A 26,929-nucleotide genomic window follows, 5' to 3' on the forward strand; every position below is an offset into this window, starting at 1 on the left:
GCAGGGGTTTTCTGTTTGAGGTTTTTGCAGTAGTTAAAGCTCTTTGCGGTAACCACCATGAATATTTATGCCATCCTTATTTTGTATATATGCGCAGTTTTCAACATTGTAAACTACTGCTGCCTGGGTGGTCATGTATTGCCTGCTGCAATTTGAATGAAATAAAATAAATAAATAGATAAAATGCCATCCTACCTCTTTGTCTCTCTATTGATTCTTGTTTAAAAAGATTCAAAACGTAGGCTCAAGGACTTATAGATGAGTTCATTAGAAAGCCAATGGGTTACTTGCCTGGGCGCCAGACTAGTACCGGGTCGCTAGCGATTTCCTACGGTGGCCAGAGAACAGTCTGCCCGCCCGGCCTTAATCAACGCTCCGGGGAGTTGAGCAGCTCTCTAGCCGTCAGTTTTACGCTCTATAGATAGGGCCGGTCAACTCCCCGGCTAGAACTCCCCCGGTGCGCTAATTAGGGTTCTACGGGCTGGGGTCTCTGTGCCGCCGGAGAAACTGACTACAAGGTACCGCCTAAAGGGAACCGACTAAAAGGCCCGATTAACAGTCTGGAACCCAGGGTAGATAGGGTCGGTCAACTCCCCGGCTAGAACTCCCCCGGTGCGCTAATTAGGGTTCTACGGGCTGGGGTCTCTGTGCCGCCGGAGGAACTGACTACAAGGTACCGCCTAAAGGGAACCGACTAAAAGGCCCGATTAACAGTCTGGAACCCAGGGTAATGGGTTACATTATCCTGATAAACAGTCCGCAACTGTACACACATACCTGAGCTGTTCTGCGGGACTGCGCTGCTTTGGGCCGTCTGGTTGTACGGGGGCAGATCTGCAAAGGGACAAAAGGAAGTTTGAAGCAATTCATCTACTTTGAAGTAGTACAGTAGAAGTTAAAGTTAAAGTGACCCGGGTGTCTTGAAAAGACGCATAGGGGTGGCGCCCATCTCCATTTCTATAGCCCTTGGGCCACACACATTTGTGCAAGTCACTACAGCAGGGGGCTGGTCCGCTGGTAGTGATGTGTGTTTAACTTCCATACTCTTTCCCAAATGCTGAGTGCTAAGCAGAGAAAGCAGTGTGTACCATTTTTAAAGTCTTTGGTATGACCCGGCCGGGGTTCGAACTCACGACCTACCGTGTGCAAGACGCGCACTTTACCAACTAGGCCATTGCACAAGTTAATCCACAGCAGAAGTGGATTAACTTTATCATCGTCGTTACTTTTCATTAGTCCTTTAAGTAAAGAATCACAGACTCTATTTGAGTACAATTCATACTCTACAACTGGATAAGATTCGGAGACACATACTTCCACACATTTCAAGTGACATCCATCACTCTCCTTCAGCGTCACTAGAATTCGTCGTGCAAGTTCATTCTGGTGACCCTAAAGAAGAGTGATGGATGTCACTCGAAACGTTCGGAAGTAATCTATGAAATCTTATCCAGTTGTAGAAATTGAATTTTACTCAAATATTGTAATACCTGGATGTCTAACCTTAGTTTGAATAAGAATCTGAGGTATCACTAATACTAAGTTGAACATAAAGCCTTACTTACATGGTGAGATACAGTCCTTCTCAGGAAGTGCGTAGCAGGCATACAGGATAGCCTGGAGTCCAGCCTTGTTAGCTTTGGCTCGCTCCCCAAGCTTGTTGGCAGGCTAGCGGATCTTGGGGAGGGGGCTGAACAAGGCTGGACTCCAGGCTATAACCGGAAGCCAGACTTACATGGTGATATACAGTCCTGCTCTGGCAGTGCGAAGCAAGCATAAATGATGGCCTGTAGTCAAGCCTTGTCAGCTTTGGCCCGCTGCCCTTGAAGATTGTTGGCGGCTAGCGGATCTTGGGGAGCGGGTCAAAGGCTGACAAGGCTTGACTACAGGCCATCATTTATGCTTGCTATAACCTGAAGCCAGACTTACATGGTGAGATACAGTCCTTCGCAGGAAGTGCGTAGCAGGCATACATGATGGCCTCCAGCTCAGTGGAGTTCAGCGCCTGGAACACACACGTGTGCAGGATCTCCTGACAGAACGATCGGCACGGCATCCTGGAAGAACAGCAGATGTCAGTAACAGAACAGTAGATGTCAGCAACAGAACAGTAGATGTCAGCAACAGAACAGTAGATGTCAGTAACAGAACAGTAGATGTCAGTAACAGAACAGTAGATGCCAGTAACAGAACAGCAGATGTCATTAACAGAATAGTAGAAGACAGTAACAGAACAGTAGAAGACAGTGTAACAGTAGCTGACAGTAAGAGATTGAATTTGTCTATTCTTTTAGTAGCATGACAGTAGCATTTCAATACGTTCAAGACAGTTACCAGCTGTCAGTGACTTAACAGTAAACAGTTACTGACAGTAACTTCTTAGTACTGGTAGTTTGCTTAGGGTACTTAATAATTGGCTCCTTCAGGCTTACACTCTGGGAACGCGCACAATAGCATTTCAATATTTGCCAGTAGCATTTTGATACTGTCAAGACAGTTGCTGACTGTCAACAGTAATGAAAGTTTGCTAAGGGTACTTACTTGACTCCCAGCGACATGCACTCTGGGAACGCCCTGAGCGCAGTATCATGTCAATATTCACCAGTAGCATTTCAATACGGTCAAGGCAGTTACTGACAGTAACTTATCAGTACTGATCGTTTTACTTACTTGACTCCTAGCGAGGTGCACTCTGGTGTCGCCAGTGCGCACAAGAAGAGGTCCATATAAGGGTGGCAGCCTGACATCATCAGCAGATCCAACGTCCCAAATATGGTCGGCACCAGGCCAGGCGACAGCCCGCGGTCTAACTCGTTGATAAACCGCGTCTCGGAGTACAAGGCTGCGCAGCGGTCGTTGGGCACAGGCTCACATTCTGGAAACAAGGGAAAATGTTAATGGTGTATGTATGTTGTATGTTACAGGTAAAGGTATGTACACTAACTATACGTAGTACTTGATAATGTAAGCAGTGGGCACACCACTGAGTTGGGCTACACTGTTTAAACATGGCAGAAATATATGAATGAATGGATAGATCGTCAGCAGTGCATTCATTTAGTTTTGATAACATGCTGGTTCAAGGGACTGAACCACTTGCTACTTGCACATTGCCTATTGTCATTTACTGTTTCAATGTGCCCTGTATGAGATTAACCACAATCTGGAATGGTGTCTACAAAATCTGACTTAGTTGTGAAAAAATAAAATGATATGATTTTAGCATATCGAGATAAATTATGATAACTTTACATGCAGATGATGACTGGAAACAACTGCAAGGAAACAAAGTTTAAGTATTCTTGCCAAAGGAGGATAAGACAATAGGAATGTTGTAACTCACGCCAAAAATAATTACTCAAGCAACTGGATAAGATTTTGAAACAGTCAGACGTTTCAGACAGCATCCACTGTCTTTCGTCAGTGACTAACGATAGGACTGAGAACACCAGGTTTTATACCAAAACTCTGAATAGGTATGTTAATGAGGTTAAGACAATTTAGGATGTCTTGAAGTAGTCTTTAAAAGAAGATTAATTCAAGACAAAGTGTTGTAACTGACCTGTGCCGTTATACAGACTCATCATGATCATCATGTCTGCAGACGGAGCAGCACTGTCCTTAGGTGTGCCTGTACACAGGAGGACAGGATAAACAGATTTAGACCATTGATGCATGTAATAGTACTTAGATATATCAAGTATGTAAGTTGAGAAACATTAGCTGGGATTAAACTCCCAACCTCTTGGTCCAGAGACAGAATCTCTAACCCCTGGACTAAGTAACGTAGTACTACACACACCACTGGTGGTCACTTGGACAGGACTTTGACTGCATTATTTCAAGTTACCTGAAGGCAGGGCGCTGCAGGTGGCCGTACTTAATTTGCTTGCAGTTCATAACAATACCAACAGAGGGAGCCATTAATGATGAGACTGATGGGCAAGAGTGATGACCTCTTTGTTTAGTTGTTTGTATAGCACACCCAGTAAACCGCCTCATGGTGAAACACACCAGGTTTGGACTGAACAGTACAAGCTGCATATCCGGGCACTTAGATATGTTTGATCCACTCACACCAGGAAGGGCCCATTCTCTTTTTGATAAGTGCAATGACCTCAGACCCACCAGTCCCAGGACAAAAAATTGGAACCCACAGGCTGTTCAAGTTACAGCTAACACAATAGATAAACTAGAAAGGTAGCATTTGCCAGCAAATACATAATGTTTACCGTTACATGGACTAGCCTTACCAATTACTGCTCTGTTTATTCTTACTCGAGCACATTGGTATAAATGGGGACTAGCCCCTCTCTCAAGCTCCGTAATGCTGGTTGCTACATTATGTAATCGAACACCACGGTGTTTACCAGTAACCATAATGACAGTCATTTGGTTCAGGTCATTGACCCTATTTGTTGGGAGAAGAAGAAGAAACAGAGCAAAAACATTATCTAATGTTTTCCTTCTGTGAAGGTAAACATAATGTATTCACCTGAAGCTAACATCCCCAGAACAGCCCCCCCCCCACATGCTCTACAAGTTACAGCTAAGTAAACACAATAAACAAAGTATTCACCTGAAGCGACGCAGCCTTCTTCAGGCAGAGCGCTGCAGACAGTAGCAAGGAAGGGGAGGGCGGCAGCAAGGGGCATCGTGTCCAAACCCAACATCCCCAGAACACCCCCACCCCCCAACAGGCTCTACAAGTTACAGCTTACACAATAAACAAAGTATTCACCTGAAGCGACGCAGTCTTCCTCAGGCAGAGCGCTGCAGATGGTTCCGAGGAAGGGGAGCACGGCGGCAAGCGGAGTCTGGTCCAACCCCACCGGCCCAGAACAACCCCACCCCCCACAGGCTCTACAAGTTACAGCTAACATAATAAATAAAGTATTCACCTGAAGCGACGCAGTCTTCCTCAGGCAGAGCGCTACAGACGGTCCCGAGGAAGGGAAGGGCAGCGGCGAGTGGCGTCTGGTCCAGCCCGACCATCCCCAGAATCGGAGCCCCGCACGACATGATGATCTCCTCACACAGGGAGCGACAAGGCAGTCTGCGGAGAAAACAGCAACAAAAAACGTTTTTTTCCTTGTCGTGTTAAATATGTACATTTGTGTATATATATGACTGTGGAGGGCCGAAATCCACGAGGACGACCAAGGAGGAAGTGGATTGATAACATCAAGGAGGACCTCCACTACCTCAACCTACACGATGCAGACCCACAGGACAGAGGCACCTGGCGAGCTGCCACCAAGCTCCCCCATCAGCATGCAAGCACGTCAAACCCCCAGATGATGGGGACAAGAAGATGTTAAACCGGATAGTGAGTGAGTGAGTGTGTGTATTGTCCTAACATAATTCAGCCTTACTAAAAATGGCATTCTGGATTGGTAGAACGTTGTGATGAGAAAGAAATCACCCTCTCAAACTGTAGACTGTCTCAGGTTTTTATATTTCATTACTTTTTGGCCTTTAAAAAAAAGAAGACATTTATTCAGTTTTCAATGTTTCTGATTCAGGGAGAAGAGAACCTGGTAGTTGTACTTCTAGTCTTTAATTCCTGAAGATGGCTGCATACCTAAATAAGCCATTGAGGCTGTATAAACAAAGGCATTGTTTTGTATTATATGTAACACATAACTTTGAGTGGTCTTTGAGCCTAATCATAAGTTATGAGTTGACTTCGATTATGAAAAATGTTGCACAGAAGATAAGAAGAAGATCTTAGCTTTTTCAGCATACCAGGAAAAAACCTAGTTCTGTACATGTCAACAACACTAACTGACGGGCAGTCAAGCAACAGACAACCAGTCAGTGGTTTCCATGGCAACTCACTTGAACCAATCAGCGGAGCAGTTGGGGAAGAACAGTGTGCAGACGACATCGTCGAGGCTGGGATGGCAGCCGGACAGACCAAGGACGTCCATGCCGGTGAAGATGGCGGACGCGATGGCGAGGGGAAACTCGTGGCTCGGCAGCCCAAACGCCGGGTAGGTGTACGCATAATCCATCGCCTGGCAACGGTAGTGACGGATTGGCTGACAGACTGGAAAAAAAAGTTGACAAACGTGAACGTTATAGAAACGATTTGTGGACACGACGGCAAGGGGGAACTCGCTATCGCCTGGCGACAGCGGTGACGGACAGGTTGGAAGGCGGGGGTAGAAGTTACGAATATGAACTTTTGGAACAGTCATTACAAAAATTCATACTAATATCAAATAAAATGCATTGTGTGTGGGGTAAAACCATTTCGTTACCTCTCATTAATTGCTATTCAGTTCAGTATTTTTTGACATAACCTTTGCAGAAAATGAAACCACTGTCATGTAAATGTACATGTACAGGTCCTGCAAATGATAATAATACCATCAGGCTGTCGTGGAAGATTTCAAACTCACCTGCTCCACTCAGTGTCATGTTGAGCTGAGCCGAACCAGTGTACCCATCTGGAAATAACGATAGAAAATCTTTTGTACATGAAATTTGAAAATCATTACAGTAACTTATTGCAATCAGTTTTAGCTCTTAAATTACATTGTTAACAAGTTGGAATGTCCTACAGCCACACTGGAAATGACAATCATTACTCTAAAATACATGTAATCAAAATCAATACAATTTATAAACAGCTATTTAAACAATTGCAAACTGTTACTCATTTTTTTTCATTTGATTCCATGTGTGTGACAAGTTTTTATGCCATTGTCAGTCAGTTTCAGTCCATATCAGCTTTTAGCTGATATAGCTGGAGCTATAATGGCTGTATTTCATGTCTATTACTGTTACAAAAGAAGTGGTTGGATATGAAACAATACATACTTAGTCTAGTAAGTTTAACTTGGTATATGAAGCAGTAACTTACCAGGCTTGATGCAGTCCTTCTCCGGCAGTGCGTAGCAGCCGAGAGCAAGCCATTCCAGCCCCATCTCTGCCAGCATCTCTCCTCCACAGGTACCAACCATCTCCTCACAGAACGAACGGCACGGGAGGCTGGGGATACATAAAGACAGGTTAGACACTCAGTATCTACATCCTCATGTACATCACCATCTACACTAGCATCTCTCCTCCACAGGTACCAACCATCTCCTCACAGAATGACCGGCACGGGAGGCTGGGGATACATAAAGACAGGTTAGACACTCAGTATCTACATCCTCATGTACATCACCATCTACACTAGCATCTCTCCTCCAGAGGTACCGACTATCTCCTCACAGAAGGAACGGCACGGGAGACTGGAAACAAGGAAACTCGGTGAGTCAGATACTCTCATTATGGTTAAACCAAGTTGACACTAACAGATAAGTTACACATAATATCATTGGTTGCTTGATTATCTAAGTTTTGTGACAGTGTGACGAGAAACTCCAGATGTAGATGTGTGTGTCTGTCTGTATGTCTGAGTGTCTGTATGTGTGTAAATGTGTGCATGTGTCTGTCTGTGTGTTTGTCTGTGTGCCTGTCTGTCTGTGTGCCATCTCTGATTACTATCTGGTACCCACGTGATGCTATCAGCCTCACACTTGGGAAAAGCAAGTGAACACACGAGGAACTCCAGATGTGTCTGTGCGTGTGTCTGTCTGTCTGTGTGTTTGTCTGTGTGTCTGTCTGTGTGCCATCTCTGACTGCTATCTGGTACCCACGTGATGCTGTCAGCCTCACACTTGGGAAAAGCGAGCGAACACACGAGGAACTCCAGATGTGTGTGTGTGTGTGTGTGTGTGTGTCTGTCTGCGTGTTTGTGTGTATGTGTCTGTCTGTCTGTGTTACTATTCAGTACCCACGTGATGCTGTCAGCCTCACACTTGGGAAAAGCAAGGGAGCAGACGAGGAACTCCAGATGTGTGTGTGTGTGTCTGTCTGTCTGTGTGTGCGTGTGTCTGTCTGTCTGTGTTACTATTCAGTACCCACGTGATGCTGTCTGCCTCACACTTGGGAAAAGCGAGGGAACAGACGAGGAACTCCAGATGTGTATGTGTGTGTGCGCGCGCGTTTGTGTGTGTGTGTGTCTGTCTGTGTTACTATTCAGTCCGTCCGTCTGTGTGTGTGTGCCTGTCTGTGTTACTATTCAGTACCCACGTGATGCTGTCAGCCTCACACTTGGGAAAAGCGAGCGAGCACACGAGGAACTCCAGATGCGGATGGCAGGCGGACAGCATCAGCATGTCCATCACTCCAAATATGGCCGGCGCGGCGGAGAGGGCGGCAGCGTGCAGCGGGAGGCCGAAGGCGCCTGGAAACCTGGTCGTGGAGTACGGCATGGCGGAACAGCGGTCGTAGTGGATTGGTTCACATTCTATAAGCAAACAAAGAAGACGTACATGAATACAGTCGGCATGGTGGGACTTAACAATGACGTTGACTGGGGTTTCTACGTATATGTGAAAGTCTGATGATTATCTCCATGAAAAATGGAGATATAGTTTTGAGTGTGTCTGTGTGTGTGTCTGTTTGTGTTTCCGGACTACTGTAATCAGCATAACTCAAGAACCTCTTGATGGATTATGATGATATTTGGTATGTGGACGGGTGTTGTGAAGCCAAAATTCAAGGTTGATTTTGGCCCCCTGGTATGTGACCTTGGTATTGCAGCAGAAATTTTATTTTTGCATCTCTTGACCTGGATGTGCTATGGTCTTGATTTTTTTGTGGCAGATAGCTTGTTTTGTTCTGATTTTCTAAGAATAGTTCTTCGTGGATGCATTTAATATTTCTACAACAGATTTACATGTAGATGAAAAAGAAATACATTGATATATAGACATACATGTACCTTATTGGGAAATACTGTAAAACAGTGTGGTATATAAAGGATGGAGATCTGAGGATGCCAACAAAGTAAAAGAATTCGGACTGGTACACTTAATTTATAATCTGAATCCTGGATTCACTGTAGCCCACATTAACTACATTGTTGTTATTTTGACACTTGCCTGTGTTGTTGTACAGGCCTACTTCAACAGGGGGCGCTAGTAGTCCACTGTGTTGAGCTGAAACATAAGTAAAAGCCTTGAACATTTTCAGACCATAACAATGTTGAAAAGTTGGCAAAACCATTTAGTACTGCAGTAAGTAAAGTAATAATAGGTGCATAAAACAAGTTCACACATTAATTACTGGCATCTAGATTCAGACTGACTTGCAACAAACAGTACATAAGATGATAAATACTTGAGAGAAAATTAATTAGTTGGTTCTACGATATAAAAAGGTAATGGAAGATCAAGATCAACCAGAGGCTCTGAGGAGAAAGTCTGTACCTTGGTACAAACAGTTTCATGGAGTGATTACATTATCAAGTCGTCCTTTCCCTCCCAGCCTTCTGTTTTTATCTTGTCCTATTGCTAAAATTTTGCTAAAGAAAAATGTCCTAGAAGAAATGGATTGGTGAGGCCTTAAGAATGCATGGAGGAGGGACCTTGATGCTGAAGTGAAGGAATCTCGACACACATGGGCGCAGCTGGTAGAGAGGGTCTGGGACCACACCAGATGCAGAGACTTAGTTTATGGCAGTAGGCCTAAATAAGTACTAAGCAGGGCCAAACATGCCACGGCCAGCCAGGGCAGTGCTAGGGGTAGGGTTAGGATAAGGGTTAGGATTAGGGTTAGGATGAGGGTTAGGATGAGGGTAAGGGTCAGGGAATACAGATGAACATGACCTCAGGCCATAGCAAACCGCAGGGCAGGGTTAGGATAAAGGTTAGAGTTTGGGAATACAGATGAACTTGACCTCAGGCCATAGCGAGCCAGCCAGGGCAGGGTTAGAGTTAGGGAATACAGATGAACTTGACCTCAGGCCATAGCTAGCCAGGGCATGTTTAGGGTTAGAGAATACAGATGAAGTTGACCTCAGGCCATAGCAAGCCAGGGCAGGGTAAGGATAAGGGTTAGGGTTAGGGAATACAGATGAACTTGACCTCAGGCCATAGCAAACCAGGCAAGGGTTAGGATAAGGGTTAGGGTCAGGGAATACAGATGACCTTGACCTCAGGCCATAGCAAACCAGGGCAGGGTTAGGATAAAGGTTAGAGTTTGGGAATACAGATGAACTTGACCTCAGGCCATAGCAAGCCAGGGCAGGTTTAGGGTTAGAGAATACAGATGAACATGACCTCAGGCCATAGCAAACCGCAGGGCAGGGTTAGGATAAGGGTTAGGGAATACAGATGAACTTGACTCACCGGGTGCAACACAGTTGTCCTCGGGGAGGGCCATACACGCCACAGCAAGCCAGGGCAGCGCGGCGGCCAGCGGGGTCTCCTGGAGCCCGACCAGGCCAAGTACCGGGCCGCCGCAGGACGTCACGATCTCCTGGCACACCGACCGGCACGGCAGGCTGGAATAAAGACGTTCATGTTTTAAAGACCAAGCTTGTACTACAAAATCACCCAACAAATTCAGCTAACCTAATCTAACTAGACCTCAGTCTACTCTTGACTCTGGTGGTATTCACATCTAGCTAAGACAGTTTAGTAAGAATTGGACTGTTACTCTTTACTTATGAAATAAGACAACAGTTTTGAAATGAAAAGGAATCGAAGTACGATTGCATGCACCATCGGAACACGGGCAAAGACATTTGCATCTGTCCCTGGTGCTGAACTCCTGGTGTTGTACTATGCATTAGATCTTCTGGTATTTTGAACAAACTAGCCACCAGCTCTTCTAAAATCTAGAGTAGAAGTAACATGATGTAACGTCTGTGTGGCATAGTGGCAGAGCATCCAGCTATGAACCAATGAGACCCAGGTTCAATCCCCAGTGGAGCACACAGACATGTCCGGACATGCATCCAGACGTTGTACCCTTGGGAAAGGCACTTAACACACATTTCCCATGTCCTAAGCCCAGCAGTAGGGTTTGGGATGGCGTTAGGAAGGGCATCCAGCCGTAAAAACTCTTGCTACAAAAAAGACTAGCACTTGTTGAGGAGTTCTGGGGCTCCCCCATCCATGTGCAAGCACGTCCAACCCCCATATGATGGGGAATAAAAGACGTGAAATTGGAGAGAGAGAGAGAGAGAACCAACAAGTTCTCACCTGAATTCCTTTGTGCAGTTAGGGAAGAAGAGCGAACACACAACGTCGTTCAGCTGTGGGTGACAGCCGGACAGACCGAGGAGGTCCATCCCCATGAAGACTGATGACGCGACTGACAGGCCGAAGTCTGGACTCGGCAGACCAAGAATGTTGGGAAACCTGGCGTCAGCGTACGGAAGTGCGCCACAGCGGTCGTAGGGGATCGGTGCACACTCGAATTCTGGAAGGGAGATGATAGGAAAGTAATAGATTACACATTGTGGCAACATATATAAAAATTTGCTCATAGTCAAAGAATTGCCAATTACATTTAACCGCAATGGTCGTAGGGGATCGTTTCACACTCGAATTCAAAGAAATGGAGTAACATAGTATTCCACATTGTGGGAACGCAAAATGATTTGCTCATAATAAAAGATTAGTGAATATATATATAGGGGTGTAGCGGTAGCATAATACTGGGTGTTTTATCAGAGATCCTGGGTTCGAATCTCCCGATATACTTCGTTGATGTTGTGCCCTTGGGGAAGGCATTTTATACGACTTTTCTCACTTCACAGAGGTGCAAATGAGTACCTAGCTTGGGTTAGGGACGTTCCTCGCACAGGACGTTGAATGGAGGTCCCATGTCTGTTGCAAATTCAATGAAATGATTTTTAAGATAATTTTTCACTGTTACCGTATCCCCACACAGAGGACTGCTAATGCTAGGGTCACATTTCCAAGCCGGGGCCCGACCGGGCTGTTTGAGAAAACAAAGAATAAAAGATGCGTATCAAGAATATACATAACGTATGGTAAGGAATGATATAAAAAAAGGTTTTGGTGTGTTTTGTTGCTTTTGTATCATAGTTTTCGTTCCCACAAGCTGCCCGGCCGGGCCCCGGGTTGGAAATGTGACCCTGGCATAACACTGCCTTGTGCACCTACCTGTGTCACCAGACATGCCGGTGTGATTAGACGCTTCAGTATGGTTAGACGTGTCCATGTAAGACATGTTCATGCTAGACATGTCCATGCCCATCCTCTGATAGTGCAGCTGCCGAAGGGTCTCGTTGAACGCTGTCCAGTTTGTCGGTCCTGAAAAGAAACAATATTAACAAGGCCATCAATGATAATCAGAAACTGGGTATTACTAAGTGTTTTGATTTGATGTTTGACATACATGTATTAGCTTTGAACCTGAAATACGACCAACACAGTCACCATTTCCTTAACCAAACAGCAGAAACCAATGATCTCTCTTCTGTATAGTCAACATGCCCATGAGAGACTCTAAAACCAAAATTAAAGCAAGATGTATTGCATACCTTTAGGTAAAATGTTCATAATATTTCTTATTACAGTTAACAGTGCAGATTTTCAACCTCTCCTTATCTGACTGGCAATTTGCAGGAAATACTACAATGAAAAAGACTGGAACTTTTGCTCTTTATTAGTAACAGTACCTTTCCGACAGCTTTGGTTAAATCCTAAGGATGGTTCACTTTTCATTTGTTTATATATCATAATAGAAAGAAATTTTGTACTATAGAGAGTCTTTGCGGAGACATACCAGGGCTGATACAGTCTGTCTCCGGCAGCGCGTAGCAGGCAAACATCATCCACTCCAGCCCGGCCTCAGCGAGCGCCGCGCCCCCGCAGACATACATGATCTCCTTGCACAGCGAGCGGCACGGCATTCTGGGGAAGGGATTGAACAGCCGACACTTTAATTCCGGACTGACACTCTAATTCCGGACGACTTTCACCATTGAGGCATGGTTTGAGTAGGAGACTTGATATTCAAGAGTATGTTATAGTACTTGATGAAAGTTACGTAGGTATCATCGGTAGGTCCCCTGGGACTTGGTCAGTTTTGCAGTTTGGTAATTGTATAAGGCACATGACATTGGGAATCGTAGAAACACACACACACACACACCCATAGAGAGCCACACAATGTCATGCAAATCCACACGCACAGACACATGCATGCAACTACATACAGACAGACACACACATACACATACGAGTCCCACATGGAAATGAATACTCTGACACAGACGCACATACAAACATGGACGCACACACACACATACACACAGACACATACAAACATGGACGCACACACACACATACACACAGACACATACTCACATGCAAACATTCACATACACAAACAGTGTCATAAACACACACACAAACAAAGACCTACATTGCAACAAGCTAAAAGTTTTTACTTCCCTTCATTCATACAAAAATACAATAACCATTTTTTGTATCCTGTCCCGCTCCAGAAGACATCTCAACCCACCTGCTCCCTTCAGGTGAGCACTCCTGGAAGAACATGGAACAGACCATCATGTCCAGATGGGGGTGGCAGGGTGCGGGCATGAGGAGGTCCATGGCGCCGAACATGGCGGGCGCGGCCGCGAGCGCGAAGTCCTGGGACGGGAGCCCCATCGCGCTGGGGAAACTTGTCTGGGCGTACGGAAGGACGCTACAACGGTCGTAACGGACCGGCTCCGGTTTACATTCTGGAGAGGACAGAATGATAACTCTTTCTGTTACAATCTTTATCAAGAGGTAAGTAAAATAACAAAGACTAGATTTTAGTAAAATCATTATTCCCCGGGCCCTCTACTGTTGCTGATAGTAAAGAAATAAATTTTTGGGCAGAGGGCACTTTACATATACAGCTTTGGCTTTCATTCTGGTTTGGGCCGGTAGACAAACTCTATTTAAAGTACAGTTTGCACAAGAAAAAGGCTTTTTCTGTCAGAAAAAAAGCACATTCTGTTAGAAAATGAAATTTAAAGATAGTAATATCTGAAACTCACCTGTGTTGTTCTTGTTATGTGCTCCTGTCTTGTTCAAGGGCACTGGAAAAAACGAATGACAAGTCAGAACAATGAAATTGCATTGTGTAACATTCCCTAGTGATAAAAAAAAGAATGTCTTTAAATAATTTGTAAGCATTGGAAGAAGAAAAAGAAATTATCTTAAGAAGAAGAAGAAGCAGTGAAAGACAAGATACCCCACACATTCTGATAAGACAACTTACAAGGATGCCTTGAATAAACCAGTCCAGTTTTCCTCAAAGTTTGTATTAAGAAAGAAAAGAGCTAAGATCTCCAAACTGGACCCACCCGGAGACTCGGCCATGCAGTCCTCTTCAGGCAGCTGGTTACAGACGAGTGACGTCATCTCCATGCCGACGTCCAGGATCATGTCTCCCAGCTCCATGTCAATCATCTCCGTCACCATGGCAACCACCCCCCTCCCACAGGTGGCGACGATCTCTCGGCAGAACGAGCGACACGGAAGTCTGGAAATGCAAGGAAATGATACGTTATCAAGTTGATGGAGGTTTGACATCCAGGTAGTAAGATACGCCAAAAATAATTACTCAAGCAACTGGATAAAATTTTGAAACAGTCAGACATTTCAGACAGCATCCACTATCTTTCGTCAGTGACTAAGGAAAGATCTGGCAGAAAACAGATATGTTAAACATGTTGTAACAGAGTGAAGCAATTTTGCTATATGAGTACTTTCAATTTACATTTGCACCACACCAATCTGCTTAATTCAGCTTTATCAGACATCTTCAAGTAAAAATTCAGCAAAAGGACATTCAAAAATGTCAACTTGAAGATAAAAGAAAGACTTCATGTTGAAGAAAAGCCTGATTATATCCATATTGATTTTACTATGGTCGATAAGGTTAGAAGTTAATTAAAGTAAAAGTCCTGACCTTTTTTCACAGCCCGGGGAGGTGAGAGCGCAGACAAAGCTGTCCAGGTGAGGATGGGTTAGTGTTAGGGTAGATAAGATGTTGAAAGTGAAAGTCTAAGATGTTGAAAGTGAAAGTCTAAGATGTTGAAAGTGAAAGTCTAAGATGTTGAAAGTGAAAGTCTAAGATGTTGAAAGTGAAAGTCTAAGATGTTGAAAGTGAAAGTCTAAGATGTTGAAAGTGAAAGTCTTAGATGTTGAAAGTGAAAGTCTAAGATGTTGAAAGTGAAAGTGCTCACCTGTTGTGACACCCCGGGAAGGTGAGAGCGCAGACGAAGGAGTCCAGGTGAGGATGGCAGCCGGACAGGTGGATCAGGTCCAGCGCAGCGAACACGACAGGCGCGCCGACCAGAGCGAACTCCTGACTCGGCAGGCCGAGCGGACTGGGGAACATCGTGTGGGTGTGCGAGCGCGCCGAACAGCGGGCGAAACGGACGGGCTCGCATTCTGGAAATAGATGTAAGATATGATATCAGGATGATGCAATGCTGCAAGATGAAAAAGGAAACCAGTGGTATCGCTACTCTTACATGTACAAATATAAGGCTGACTGTTTTGTTGACACTTAATTTAAAAGTTCACCTGAAGTGCTGTTCTCTGTGTTGTTGTTATGTGGAGGGAGCACAGAATATCCGGTACAGTAGACATTGTTACTCTCACATGTACATCATAAGAAACTCTATTCTGTTGGACACTAACCTGTACTGTTAGCTCTTCCTGTGTTGTTGTTGTGCGGAGAGGAGCAGAGGATATCCGGTAGACTCTCACAGTCCATCAGACTTCTACTTCTAGTAGACGTTGGACACTAGCAAGCTTACCTGTACTGTTAGCTCTTGCTGTGTTGTTGTTGTGTGGAGAGGAGCACAGTATATCCGGGAGACTCTTACAGTCTAGAAGACACTGTTACTCTCACATGTACATCATTAGAAACTCTGTTCTGTTGGACACTAACCTGTACTGTTAGCTTCTGCTGTGCTGTTGTTGTGTGGAGAGGAGCAGAGAATATCCGGGAGAGTCTCACAGTCCATCAGACTTCATTACTCAATAGACTAGTAGACTACGGACACTAGCAAGTGTACCTGTGCTGTTAGCTTCTGCTGTGCTGTTGTTGTGTGGAGAGGAGCAGAGAATATCCGGGAGAGTCTCACAGTCCATCAGACTACATACATTACTCATTAGACTAGTAGACTATGGACACTAGCAAGCTTACCTGTACTGTTAGCTTCTGCTGTGTTGTTGTTGTGTGGAGAGGAGCAGAGAATATCCGGTAGAGTCTCACAGTCCATCAGACTATATTACTCATTAGACTAGTAGACTATGGACACTAGCAAGCTTACCTGTACTGTTAGCTTCTGCTGTGTTGTTGTTGTGTGGAGAGGAGCAGAGAATATCCGGTAGAGTCTCACAGTCCATCAGACTATATTACTCATTAGACTAGTAGACTATGGACACTAGCAAGCTTACCTGTGCTGTTAGCTTCTGCTGTGCTGTTGTTGTGTGGAGAGGAGCAGAGAATATCCGGGAGAGTCTCACAGTCCATCAGACTATATTACTCATTAGACTAGTAGACTATGGACACTAGCAAGCTTACCTGTACTGTTAGCTTCTGCTGTGCTGTTGTTGTGTGGAGAGGAGCAGAGAATATCCGGGAGAGTCTCACAGTCCATCAGACTACATACATTACTCATTAGACTAGTAGACTATGGACACTAGCAAGCTTACCTGTACTGTTAGCTTCTGCTGTGTTGTTGTTGTGTGGAGAGGAGCAGAGAATATCCGGTAGAGTCTCACAGTCCATCAGACTATATTACTCATTAGACTAGTAGACTATGGACACTAGCAAGCTTACCTGTACTGTTAGCTTCTGCTGTGCTGTTGTTGTGTGGAGAGGAGCAGAGAATATCCGGGAGAGTCTCACAGTCCATCAGACTACATACATTACTCATTAGACTAGTAGACTATGGACACTAGCAAGCTTACCTGTACTGTTAGCTTCTGCTGTGTTGTTGTTGTGTGGAGAGGAGCAGAGAATATCCGGTAGAGTCTCACAGTCCATCAGACTATATTACTCATTAGACTAGTAGACTATGGACACTAGCAAGCTTACCTGTACTGTTAGCTTCTGCTGTGCTGTTGTTGTGTGGAGAGGAGCAGAGAATATCCGGGAGAGTCTCACAGTCCATCAGACTACATACATTACTCATTAGACTAGTAGACTATGGACACTAGCAAGCTTACCTGTACTGTTAGCTTCTGCTGTGTTGTTGTTGTGTGGAGAGGAGCAGAGAATATCCGGTAGAGTCTCACAGTCCATCAGACTATATTACTCATTAGACTAGTAGACTATGGACACTAGCAAGCTTACCTGTACTGTTAGCTTCTGCTGTGCTGTTGTTGTGTGGAGAGGAGCAGAGAATATCCGGGAGAGTCTCACAGTCCATCAGACTACATACATTACTCATTAGACTAGTAGACTACGGACACTAGCAAGCTTACCTGTACTGTTAGCTTCTGCTGTGCTATTGTTGTGTGGAGAGGAACAGAGGATATCCGGGAGAGTCTCACAGTCCATCAGACTATATTACTCATTAGACTAGTAGACTATGGACACTAGCAAGCTTACCTGTACTGTTAGCTTCTGCTGTGCTGTTGTTGTGTGGAGAGGAGCAGAGGATATCCGGGAGAGTCTCACAGTCCATCAGACTTCTACATGTAATACTCATTAGACTAGTAGACTACGGACACTAGCAAGCTTACCTGTACTGTTAGCTTCTGCTGTGCTGTTGTCATGTGGAGAGGAGCAGAGAATATCCGGTAGAGTCTCACAGTCCATCAGACTATATTACTCATTAGACTAGTAGACTACGGACACTAGCAAGCTTACCTGTACTGTTAGCTTCTGCTGTGCTGTTGTTGTGTGGAGAGGAGCAGAGAATATCCGGGAGAGTCTCACAGTCCATCAGACTTCTACATTTAATACTCATTAGACTTGTAGACTACGGATACTAGCAAGCTTACCTGTACTGTTAGCTTCTGCTGTGCTGTTGTTGTGTGGAGAGGAACAGAGAATATCCGGTAGAGTCTCACAGTCCATCAGACTACATTACTCATTAGACTAGTAGACTACGGACACTAGCAAGCTTACCTGTACTGTTAGCTTCTGCTGTGCTGTTGTTGTGTGGAGAGGAACAGAGAATATCCTGTAGGCTCTCACAGTCCATCATACTTCTACATTTAATACTCATTAGACTAGTAGACTACGGACATTAGCAAGCTTATCTGTACTGTTAGCTCTTGCTGTGTTGTTGTTATGTGGAGATGAGCACAGTATATCCGTGAGACTCTCACTGTCCATCAGACTACATTTGATACTCATTAGACTAGCAGACTACGGACACTAGTAAGCTTTTATTCAATAGTAACTTCTTCTGTTAGTTTCTGCTGTGTTGTTGTTATGTGGAGAGGTGCAGAGGATAGACTCTTACAGTCTAGAAGACACTGTTACTGTCACATGTACATCATTAGAAACCCTGTTCTGTTGGACACTTACCTATACTGTTAGCTTCTGCTGTGCTGTTGTTGTGTGGAGAGGAGCAGAGAATATCCGGTAGAGTCTCACAGTCCATCAGACTACATTACTCACTAGACTAGTAGACTACGGACACTAGCAAGTGTACCTGTGCTGTTAGCTTCTGCTGTGCTGTTGTTGTGTGGAGAGGAGCAGAGAATATCCGGGAGACTCTCACAGTCAAGTATAGACACTGATACTCTCACATGTACATAAGTATGACACCGTTGGACACTAACCTGTGCTGTTAGCTTCTGCTGTGTTGTTGTTGTGTGGAGAAGAGCAGAGAATATCCGGGAGAGTCTCACAGTCCATCAGACTACATTTGATACTCATTAGACTAGTAGACTACGGACACTAGCAAGCTTACCTGTACTGTTAGCTTCTGCTGTGCTGTTGTCATGTGGAGAGGAGCAGAGAATATCCGGTAGAGTCTCACAGTCCATCAGACTTCATTACTCATTAGACTAGTAGACGTTGGACACTAGCAAGCTTACCTGTACTGTTAGTTCTTGCTGTGCTATGTGGAGAGGAGCAGAGGATATCCGGTAGAGTCTCACAGTCCATCAGACTATATTACTCATTAGACTACGGACACTAGCAAGCTTACCTGTACTGTTAGCTATTGCTGTGCTAGTGTTGTGTGGAGAGGAACATAGGATATCCGGGAGACTCTCACAGTCCATCAGACTACATACATTACTCATTACACTAGTAGACGTTGGACACTAGCAAGCTTACCTGTGCTGTTAGCTTCTGCTGTGCTGTTGTTGTGTGGAGAGGAGCAGAGGATATCCGGTAGACTCTCACAGTCCAGCGGTAGATCCAGGCCCAGACTCGCGATGGTGGCCCCGCAGTGGTCCTTCACTTCCCGACAGAAACTCTTGCACATCGGAACCTTTAGAAACCGGTTGAAAATTGGACCAGTGAAATGTCGTCTATCATTTTGTGTAAATGCACTTTTGGTCGACTCTATATGCAGTCACTCAGACAGTTTCATGATTCCACAACATTTTGACTCACCATAAACAGGGCAGTTATGAATATGCTATCACCTTTTTTCATTATCAAACAAATCCTAATCACTCTCAATAGTTCCACACCAATTTATTTCATTGGTTCTCGGAAAGTTGTCTTTAGTATTATTTATTATTATTATTTGTATAAGCTGTAAATAGTTAGCTTTTGAATACGACATGTACAGCAAGTACACAATTCAGCAAGTTGGCTGCTATGTACTAACTGCTATGTTCGTTTTAGCAATAAACCATTCTATCTATCTTAAGGGACAAGATAAGAAAGCTGAGACCGAGGAGGAAAACTTGAAGCTGACATTCTGTTTATCCCAGAAACATTGTGTACTGAGACTTTGCCCTCATTCTCTGTCTTCATATTAATTTTACATTATACAGCATAATATCCATGTTGGCACATCTGCATATATGAACAGGATTAGGATGCTACTGATTAAGCATTCACTATTATTTATAACAGTGGGGTTTAAGCTCCTCCAACCGACCAGTCTTACTGGTCTAGACCTTTTAGCCTAGTGGTTAAGGCGTGCCTGCCTGTGATCTGGTTGCCCGGTTTCGGCGTGGGTTCAAATCCTGGGGGCCAGGAGACTTATTTCTACTCGCTTCTTTGTTTCATAGTAATTACATCTACATCTACATCTACATAGGGGTTGTGCCCAAATAACTCCTTCAGGGGCAAAGTAGGGGGGGGGGGGGGGGGAGTTGAGGTCCCGGGCTAAGGTGGGCAGGCCTCCAGCCTGGCGCGGAACGACTCAACGGTGGGAGCCGTCGCAACCGTGCCAGGCAGGATATTCCACTGAGGGATGGTACGGGGAAAGAAAGAATGTTTAAGTGTCGGATCTTGCGTGGATGGTGTAAAACTTGAGGTCGTGGCTCCCCCGGGTGCGCCGGTAGACATCCTACCTTGATAGGTCCCATGGCGTTGGGCAGCAGCAAAGAGCAGACAGCCAGCGCGACCTCGGGGAGACAGTCGCTGTCGAGCACCTGCTGCAGGGCCCCCAGGGTGGCCGCGTCAGCCTGAAGCGCTGCCTGAGAAACGTGGCCCAGCAGCTCGGGCAGGAGGGTGGTGTTGTAGGGCAGCACGTTCCTGCACAGGTCCACCTCGATAGGCTCACTGGGAGCTGGGATACAGGGGACATTTTGTTTGTTTGTTTGTTTTTTCACCTGGAAGGAAATTTATTGCGTACTGCCCTTGAGGGAAAAACCAAAACAAATGTTGATGTCATTAAATGCTTAAATGAAGATGCAGGAATAAAAGCTACGTCAGGGCTCTACAACTCATAATCCCTCAACAGAGACGGGGGGCGTTATAGACTGTCTGTAACTTATGATCCACTGCTAAACGAGACACGTGTTCTACCTGCATGATGTTCCTATGTTGTCTTCATTTCTGTCACAATGTTGACAGTATGTAACAATTGGGACATTCTAGTGGCGGTCAACATGTAACTTTTGGCTTCAGTGTTACAAGATGGCCAGAGAAGTGATTGAAACTAATACGGCGTGAATGGCAGTTCAGACACACAAGGTGACAAAAGACACTTGGATCTGGAATACAGATAATTGTTTAAGATCAGTTTGCTCAATTCAAGTCTGTAATTGACCGCTTCTACGCATTGAACTAAGCTGATGGAAGATGGAGATGTAATTGATGCTGGGAGATAGCGAGAACATTGGTTTTGAAGTCTTGAAGGTTATACATGCATGGGAGGGACTGTCTGTAGGGACATTCTAGTGTCGGTCACTAGGTGGCTTCACTGCCACTTAGATGGCAAAAGTACTGATTGAAAGGATTGAATCAGTGACAGCTCAGACATATCAGGATGTTTTCCTTTACATTCTTAAGGAAAGTTCAGATTCCCAGGGTCTTTAAATAACAAGACAAGACTAAGATAAGACAAAGATATGACTAAGATAAGACTAATCTTAGACTAAGATAAGACAAGACAAGAGTTGTCCCTACCAGGTCCGACACAGTCGTTTTCCGGCAGCGGTAAGCAGGCCATGGTGACCAGGTCAGCCATCTCCCCCAGAACTGGTCCCAGGTAGCCCTTAATGACACCTTCACAGAAGGACTGGCAGGGCAGCCTGTAACAAGAGATATTTTATAGAGAATATAGTTAATATCATCATCATCATCATCATCATCATCATCATCATCATCATCATCATCTAACAAGAGATATTTTATAGAGAATATAGTTAATATCATCATCATCATCATCATCATCATCATCTAACAAGAGATATTTTATAGAGAATATAGTTAATATCATCATCATCATCATCATCATCATCATCATCATCATCATCATCATCTAACAAGAGATATTTTATAGAGAATATAGTTAATATCATCATCATCATCATCATCTAACAAGAGATATTTTATAGAGAATATAGTTAATATCATGTTTATCATCATCATCATCATCATCATCATCATCATCGTCCCCATCATCATCATCATCTTGTTTGGTCCCAATATTTCTCTCCAAGAATTCCTCTTTTTTTCTCCAAGAATTCCTCTTTTTTTCTCCAAGAATTCCTCTTTTTTTCTCCAAGAATTCCTCTTTTTCTCTCCAATAATTCCTCTTTTTCTCTCCCTCAGTTCATCCATAAACTATATACATCCAGGTAGTTATTGTTAAAACAATTTACATTTCAGATAAATCCAGCAACTGGATAAATTCTCTCAGGGTCAGATGTTTCAAATAGCATCCAATCATAATCTTTCATTTATTAACTGGCTGAGTTCATTCAGATCCACAATTAGAAAAATTGAGAAAGTAGACTTATCATTTTAGATGTTATATCTGCCAACACAAAAGTCCAGAACAATAACAAAAGCATGAAGGATTGGCCAAAATTGTAGTGCCCACAAGTTCTTCCATGTTTTGGAAGATAGATACACAGTATTCACAGAAGATGTGCAATAGATAGATAAATATGAATACCTGATCCCCCCGTCCTCCGTGCACTGCGGGAACAGTATGGAGCAGGCACCGAACTCCAGGTGGGGGTGGTCCCCAGGAATCTGGTTCAGGCCGGCGAAGATCGCGGGCGCCACGGCGAGGGCTACGTCACTTCCGGGCAGGCCGAACACGCCCGGGGACCGCGCATGCGTGTACGGCATCCCCATGCACCGGTCAAAACGGATCGGCGCACACGCTGCAATAAACGAACGAACGAACGAATAAATAAATGAGGGCCTGCATGGGGGGTCCCGACAACGCTCTACACTAAATTCGGAGGGCCGGCTACGTAATACGCTAAATTCAGAAAGCCTCCCCCTGCGCTCTACGATAAATTGAGAAAGCCTCCCCCTATGCTCTACGATAAATTCAGAAAGCCCCCCCCTACTCTCTACGCTAAGTTATAGAGTAGGGGGGCTACGCTCTACGTAAAATAAAAACGGCCGATTACGCTCTACGTAAAATGGGCATGCAGGCCCTCATAAATAAATGAGTGATCAGGGAGTGAGTGAATAAATGGCATAAGTGTGTACAGCATATATACACTTGTTGTCAAACCGAATGGGCTCACAAGCTAGAACATGAAATAAATGAATGAGTGAATGAATGAATAGATCGATCAATGGAAAATGAGTGAATGAGGGAATGACGGACCGAATGAGCGAATGAATGACTGATATTGTCGAATCGGATTGGTTCACATGCATGGAATGAAGGAATGATAAAAAGAACCGATGAATACAAACAGACTGAGTCTATATCATACAGCCTGGCCTCCATTCATTAAGTACAGGTTGATGTAACAGCTAATTACAAATTGTACAAACCTATGCAGGATAAGTGTAGTTGTCTCTGCATCCATGTCGGCAGGCAGACTGATGACTGTAGGTATGGGGATGGTCAGGTTCACTTACACCTACAGTCATTAGTCTGACTGACGACCGAGAGGATGCAGAAGATAACTAAGAGGAATATTGCACATTCATTCATTCATTCATACATTCAAACTAACACACAGGAAGCTGTAGGATCATACTGACCAGCGCTGTTCAAACTAACACACAGGAAGCTGTAGGATCATACTGACCAGTGCTGTTCAAACTAACACACAGGAAGCTGTAGGATCATACTGACCAGCGCTGTTGTCGCGTGGTGGCTCCGGAGACTCAGCTGTCTTGTTGTGTGGGGCTGGAAGGACATGAACAGTAAGGTATTAACGTTTAAGTAGTTACATTTTTAAGTTAATTCCTGTATTATTTGTTATTATTTGAACTTTTAGTGTTGCTGTGTACTATCATGTAAGGGGTTGAACCCCCCAGGAATCGTTGAAAAACGCCGCCAGGCGATACTGTATTCCTGGTTAAATAAATAAACAAACAAACAAACAAACAAACAAACAAGTAAGGACTTTCTCAGCAGGTTCAAGCATATGAAATTGTGTTTCAAACTTTGCTATATGGCAATAGTCCACTGAGAAGTTAAAATGTTTGGGTTCAGGTTAGTTTTCCGTTGGTAATTCATCTGTGTTGCTTTCATCTATTGGTTCAGCAGGTGCATCCTAGCATCTGTGTTCACTTGGTTCTTCCATTTCGTTCCATTTCGTTCCATTTTGTTCCATTTCGTTCCATTTCGTTCCCTTTCGTTCCATTTCGTTCCATTTCGCACTTTCGGGGGACCGTTGAGCTGTAATTTCCAACACGAAAACACACAGAAGCAGTGGATTGCTTGTTTCTTGACAAAGACTGGTCAAAGCTTAAATTAGGACTTTCTAAGCAGGTTCAAGCATGTGAAATGGTGTTTCAAACTTTGCTATATGGCAATACTCCACTAAGAAGTTAAGATGTTTGGGTTCAGGTTAGTTTTCACTTGGTAATTCATCTGTGTTAGTGCTTTTATCGATTGGTTCAGCATGTACATCCTAGCATCTGTATTGGTAGGAGTCATTCTGGATAAAAAATGAGCTGTAATTTCCAACACGACACGAAAACACACAGACGCAGTGGATTGCTTGTTTCTTGACAAAGACTGGTCAGGAGTTGATCAGTCGAAACTTTGGGTTAATCCATTTTTTTTGGTGTCGGTAAGTACAGTTCGACTTTGATTGGTTCAAGTTTGTTAGTCTTTACACATGGCAATGTTACGTCAAACTATTCTGAGGTTGATCAGACTCAACGGCGGCAACACAATTGTCGTCAGGCACCCGAACTTTGCTTTGAAATGTTACATCGGAATGTATTCTTTAGTCACAGTTGCGTGAGTAACTATTACTTGGCGTAAACTATTCTGAGGTTCATGAAACTCACCGGCTGCAACACAATTGTCGTCAGGTAGCAGCCGAACGCAGCCCGAACTTTGCTTTACGATATTATAATAAGAAGTTTATTGCAAGTTCATGCCCGTGGGCTAATTGCAAATACATGGTAAAAACATAGAGAAAAACATACATGCGTCAGTAAATTGTGTCTGACTTTGCTGTAACAATAGGTTACTGGTACTATATACAATTGTTGGCTATATCTAAATTAGCTGGGTTTGACTTATTTTTTGGAAGCAGTGGAAGACGAAAAGTCCCACTTTTTCTAGTATATTACATCCATTCTTCTGTCACAGTTGCTTGAGTAACTCTTACTTTGCGTAAACTATTCTAAGGTTGCTGAAACTCACCGGCTGCAACACAGTTGTCGTCTGGCAGAAGGTAACAACCGAACGCGACCCAGTCCATTCCCAGAGCGGCAAGAGCCGAACCGCCGCATGAGAACACAAGATCCTCACAGAACGAACGGCACGGCAGTCTGGCAGGAGAATAAACATGAAAAAATAAACAAATAATCATTATTCTATCTAAGTTGGGTTGTACCTTAAGTTTGTATAATTATACTTTGTTATTTCGGTATGTTTTGTTTATGTATGCCTGCAGGGCGCTTTGAAAACCGCCCGTGTATCGATGTGTTGATCCTGGATGAAATGAAATGAAACATATATATATATACAGTCAAACAGATATTCTATTATTGATTTATTGATTGTAAGTTGTGTAAAGTATAGAGAGTGGAGCGTTCGCCTTGAGCTTACATTCGGAAAGCTTCTCTGCTACACTCAGCACTTGTGCGAGTTGAACACATATGGCAAAGAATAGACCATGGACAATTTTGCTTCTTGCTTCTGTGCCGTGGGTGTGTGTCTGCATATATCTTTGAAGAAATAATAAGAAAATTGCATTCGTGATGCTTCTCTGCATAGCACTTGAACTTGTGGGAATTGAACACACATAGAGAAGAATGAGAATAGACGAGCCTGGAGACAGATCTCCATCTTCACTGCTACCTTGCCCCCCAACGACCCGGAGGTCAAGGGACTAGGTAGGCAGGTAGAGAAGAATAGAGCATGGGCAATTTTGATTATTGTGCCTGCCCTGTGTGTGTCTGTATATTCCTTTGAAGAGATGATAAAGAAAAGAACAATGTAAAACTACTAACTTGGTTTCCGATGAGCACCCCGGGAAGGAGAGCGCGCAGAAGAAGATGTCTAGTTGCGGGTGACACCCGGTCAGCATGAGCAGATCCAGCCCAGCGAACAGCGCAGGCGCGATGGCCAGGGCCGTCCCCTGGTCCGGCAGGCCGAAGGAGTTCGGGAAGCTGGTGTGGCTGTAGGGCAGGGCCGAGCAGCGATTGAACTGGAGAGGCTCACAGGCTGGAAAACACATTTTTGTACAAGCAACGTTATCCGAAAGTGCTAAAACTTAAACAGTAAGATTTATCTAGTATAACAGTAACAACATTAAACTGGTGTGGCTGTAGGGCAGGGCCGAGCAGCGCTCAAACTGCAGAGGCTCACAGGCTGAAAACACATTTTTGTACAAAAAACGTTATCCAGATGTTCCGAAACAGAAACAGCAAGATTTAGCTAGTATTACAGTAACAACATAAAGCTAGTGTGGCCGTAGGGTAGAGCCATACAGCGATCAAACTACAGAGGCTCACAGGCTGGAAAATATAAAACCAGATGTTAGAAAGAAAACACACACAAAAAACGATATGATAAATATTTTCTCTCCAGAGGCCCCAAAAGAAAAAAAAAAAAAAAGTTAGACTTATCTAGTAAAGAGAAACAATATTTGGTTGAAAGACGTACCTGTGGTGTTGTGGGGTTTTGTCATGCCGCCCGAATCTGTGAAGGTAAAAATCAAGTTATTTTTTTATCCATTTTTGGTGAGTGATACGATGCAAAACGAAATAACGCAAATACAAATGTTTGGCCTTTCAAACCAAACTAAAGAAAAAGCAAACAGAAATTAAATTCCAAAGTTCAAATGTCAAGGTTTTTAACCGAAACACACACACACACACACACACACACACACACACAGACACACACACAGACACACACACACACACACAGACAGACAGACAGAGAAACACACAGAGAGAGAGAGAGAGAGAGAGAGAGAGAGAGAGAGAGAGAGAGAGAGAGAGAAAGAGACAGACACACACACACACACAAATGAACAAACAAACAAACAAACAA

General features: G+C 44.1%; 1 protein-coding gene across 1 annotated transcript; it reads right to left on the reverse strand.

The window, feature by feature from the left end:
* Nucleotides 1–1,906: 1,906 nt before the first annotated feature.
* On the reverse strand, nucleotides 1,907–26,108 carry LOC136425206 (uncharacterized). Its single transcript, XM_066414002.1, has 25 exons — nucleotides 25,882–26,108; nucleotides 25,070–25,197; nucleotides 23,540–23,593; nucleotides 22,388–22,601; nucleotides 21,394–21,518; nucleotides 20,334–20,551; nucleotides 19,138–19,294; nucleotides 15,068–15,275; nucleotides 14,183–14,361; nucleotides 13,874–13,915; nucleotides 13,348–13,570; nucleotides 12,607–12,734; nucleotides 11,982–12,131; nucleotides 11,052–11,271; nucleotides 10,194–10,348; nucleotides 8,946–9,002; nucleotides 8,092–8,308; nucleotides 6,872–6,999; nucleotides 6,408–6,455; nucleotides 5,842–6,052; nucleotides 4,902–5,056; nucleotides 4,742–4,861; nucleotides 3,563–3,631; nucleotides 2,671–2,875; nucleotides 1,907–2,057 (listed from the first exon to the last, which is right to left on the reverse strand). Exons 1-25 carry the CDS (start codon nucleotides 26,106–26,108, stop codon nucleotides 1,907–1,909), a joined length of 3,789 nt encoding a protein of 1,262 aa, XP_066270099.1.
* Between the last annotated feature and the right edge of the window lie 821 nt (nucleotides 26,109–26,929).

Source organism: Branchiostoma lanceolatum, chromosome 19 (assembly GCF_035083965.1).
Source record: "Branchiostoma lanceolatum isolate klBraLanc5 chromosome 19, klBraLanc5.hap2, whole genome shotgun sequence".
In the NCBI taxonomy this organism is placed as follows: Eukaryota; Metazoa; Chordata; class Leptocardii; order Amphioxiformes; family Branchiostomatidae; genus Branchiostoma; species Branchiostoma lanceolatum.

What these genes read in the sequence shown, in the direction of transcription:
- LOC136425206 (XM_066414002.1), bottom strand. Translation starts at nt 26,108, where the DNA reads ATGTGTTTTCCAGCCTGTGAGCCTCTCCAGTTCAATCGCTGCTCGGCC. An exon ending in AAACGACTGTGTCGGACCTG is followed by an intron (nt 20,552 to 21,393) that starts GTAGGGACAACT and finishes CCTGTATCCCAG; the next exon opens with CTCCCAGTGAGCCTATCGAG. An exon ending in TGTGAGGCTGACAGCATCAC is followed by an intron (nt 7,000 to 8,091) that starts GTGGGTACTGAA and finishes ATGTATCCCCAG; the next exon opens with CCTCCCGTGCCGTTCGTTCT.